At 42.4% G+C, this 2,342-nt stretch overlaps 1 protein-coding gene across 1 annotated transcript in view; it reads right to left on the reverse strand.

The window, feature by feature from the left end:
• Positions 1 to 345: 345 nt before the first annotated feature.
• The window catches only part of LOC143106625 (MOB kinase activator 2), a 9,437-nt gene continuing 7,440 nt past the window's right edge, over positions 346 to 2,342 (reverse strand). Inside the window, exon 5 of the mRNA XM_076270993.1 lies at positions 346 to 2,289. Within this exon, the coding sequence (XP_076127108.1) occupies positions 2,054 to 2,289 (236 nt within the window). The 3' untranslated portion in view covers positions 346 to 2,053. The remainder of the gene's footprint in view (positions 2,290 to 2,342) is intronic.

Raw genomic sequence — 2,342 nt, forward strand, 5'->3', positions numbered from 1 at the left:
AAATGCACAAACTGATATGCAAATATTAATGATGATTCGAGAAATGCAGCAAAGCGACTAAGAAAAGCTATAATAATGTTGCATTTAAAAGTTACCCATTGCGGGCTACTATCACCACCCAGTGGCCATTAATGTTATTGTCCCTGTGTGTGTGTGTGTGTGTGTGTTACTTACATGCACAAGCCAGACAGGGTCCTTCATGTCAAGTAACATGTAATGTCTCTGAAACAGTGTGTAGAGTAGCCCATTCAGCAGTGTGTGTGCAGAGTATCTGATGTAGTTTGTGTGTGTGTGTGTGTGTGTGTGTGTGTGTGTGTGAAACAAATTAGTATGCTAATCCACAGATTGGTTGTAATTAAACAGCATTTTTATTTACACATGAAATACAAGACATGGAGAGAAGAATAAATACGTATATCTAAATTTACTGTGTGTGTGTGTGTGTGTTTTCACTATTAAGTGATTCCTATGCTTTTTAAACCTGCTACACAAGATATCATAGTGTAAATAGAGGTCCAGGATCTTATTGTTTGCCTGAATGTGTGTGTATGTGTGTGTGTGTGTGTGTGTGTGTGTGTGTGTGTGTATGTGTATGGGAAAGAGAGAGAGAGCTTTTGGACAGGGATGTACTGTATATTTGTGAAAGCAGGTGCACTTTTCTTCCTGGATGAACAGGTCCTGTGTATCTGAATTATCTGCTCCTCTCCCTGCCCCTCTCGGTGTGTGTGTGTGTGTGTCTGTGTGTGTGTGTGTGTGTGTCAGAACTTGGTGACAGTCGGGACACAGTGAGCGGTCCTCTGCAGTGAGTGATGCATAATGAGTCCAGTGCTGGATGCAGGGGACTGCTGTGCAGATGGACACATACAGGGCTGTGTTGTCCTGGTTAAAACCCATCCTCAACAGGACAAAAGCAGTGGCATTTCCACTGAGGTCAGCTGGGATGCAGTGCGCTCTGTCCTCATGAGGGAGTGGTTTTCAAAGTTTGAAAAGTAGTAAAAACACAAATCATTCTATCCACATTTAGGGTGGATTTATCTTAATGTGTATCGTACTGCTTGTCTGGATGTACAAAACATGCTATTCATGATACACCCATGTTCTTCTTTAGCATCTCACACTGGCCACTGAGCTGTTTCTGTTTGTCATCAGAGCATATGTCCACACTAAAGGGTCATTCACACAAACGATAAGGATAACGATAACTATAATCAAATCGTTCTCATTAATATGAATGACGTCGTTCACACATAAACTAAAACGATAACGACATGAATAACGATATCGAAATGAAAACTAAAACGATAACGACATGAATAACAATATCGTTGGGGGTCACTTTCAGCGCGATTTTGAGAACGATAAAAAGCTAATAGCCAATCAGAACCCATCAAATTTTAGCCGTCACATTCATTAACACAAGGAGAGCCTTTGTTTATCGTTGTTCAGAGTGAAAGGTTATAGTTATGGTTATGGTTGTTATGGTTATAGTTACAATTATCGTTATTGTTCTTGGTGTGAATGACCCTTAATGCTTTCTCAAACTATTGTGATGATCTTTGTCCACACCAGTGTTTCCAACTCTGTTTCTGAAACTACAGCGTTTATACGACACGCCTGAAAACACAGATCACATTTGCTTTCTTCTGGAAAAGGGTCACATGAATGGAGAGTTCTGAATCAAGGTGAGTACATGTGACTTTTAAGACCCAGTCAGAAAGTGAGCATGGGTTTCTGTGTCCTCGTTTTCAAAAGTCTCCATTTCTGTTTGTCCACACAAAAACACAACCCTGAAGTTTTCAAATGAAAACAGGGACAGATAGAGAAGATCCAGAGAAGCACCCGATCGGAGAGTACAAAAAGGTCATCGGGAATTATAACATCCTGTCCATTCTTCAGTCAAGGTGTCGTGTGTGTATTTATGAGTATGTGTGTGTGTGTGTGTGTTTTTGTGTATGTGAGTGTGTGTGTGCGGGGGGGAGGGGTTATGTGTTAGCTGTGTGTGTGTTTATGTAAGTGTTTTAGCTATGCATGTGTGTGTGTGAGAGTGTGTGTGCTAGCTGTGTGTGAGTGCTGTGATGAGGTCCTGCAGTGGTTCGATCTCCTGCGGCTCTAGCAGCTTGAAGCTCTGGCAGAAGAGCACCAGGTGCGTGAAGACAGTGTTCAGGTGCGGGTGCATCTCCATGGCGACCAGCTGTGTGTAGTGGGCAGAGTACAGGTGAGCCAGAGTGCGGAACATCAGCAGGAAAACCTTCTGCACCAGGAAGATGAAACCAGCTGGGAAATCAGCATCTGGAACACATACACACACACACACACACACACACACACACACACAAAGATAA

Source organism: Alosa pseudoharengus, unplaced genomic scaffold, assembly GCF_046254945.1.
Source record: "Alosa pseudoharengus isolate Yale_2024_CS ecotype anadromous, Long Island Sound unplaced genomic scaffold, YU_APseudo_1.1 YU_APseudo_1.1_scf_10, whole genome shotgun sequence".
Lineage (NCBI taxonomy): Eukaryota > Metazoa > Chordata > Actinopteri > Clupeiformes > Clupeidae > Alosa > Alosa pseudoharengus.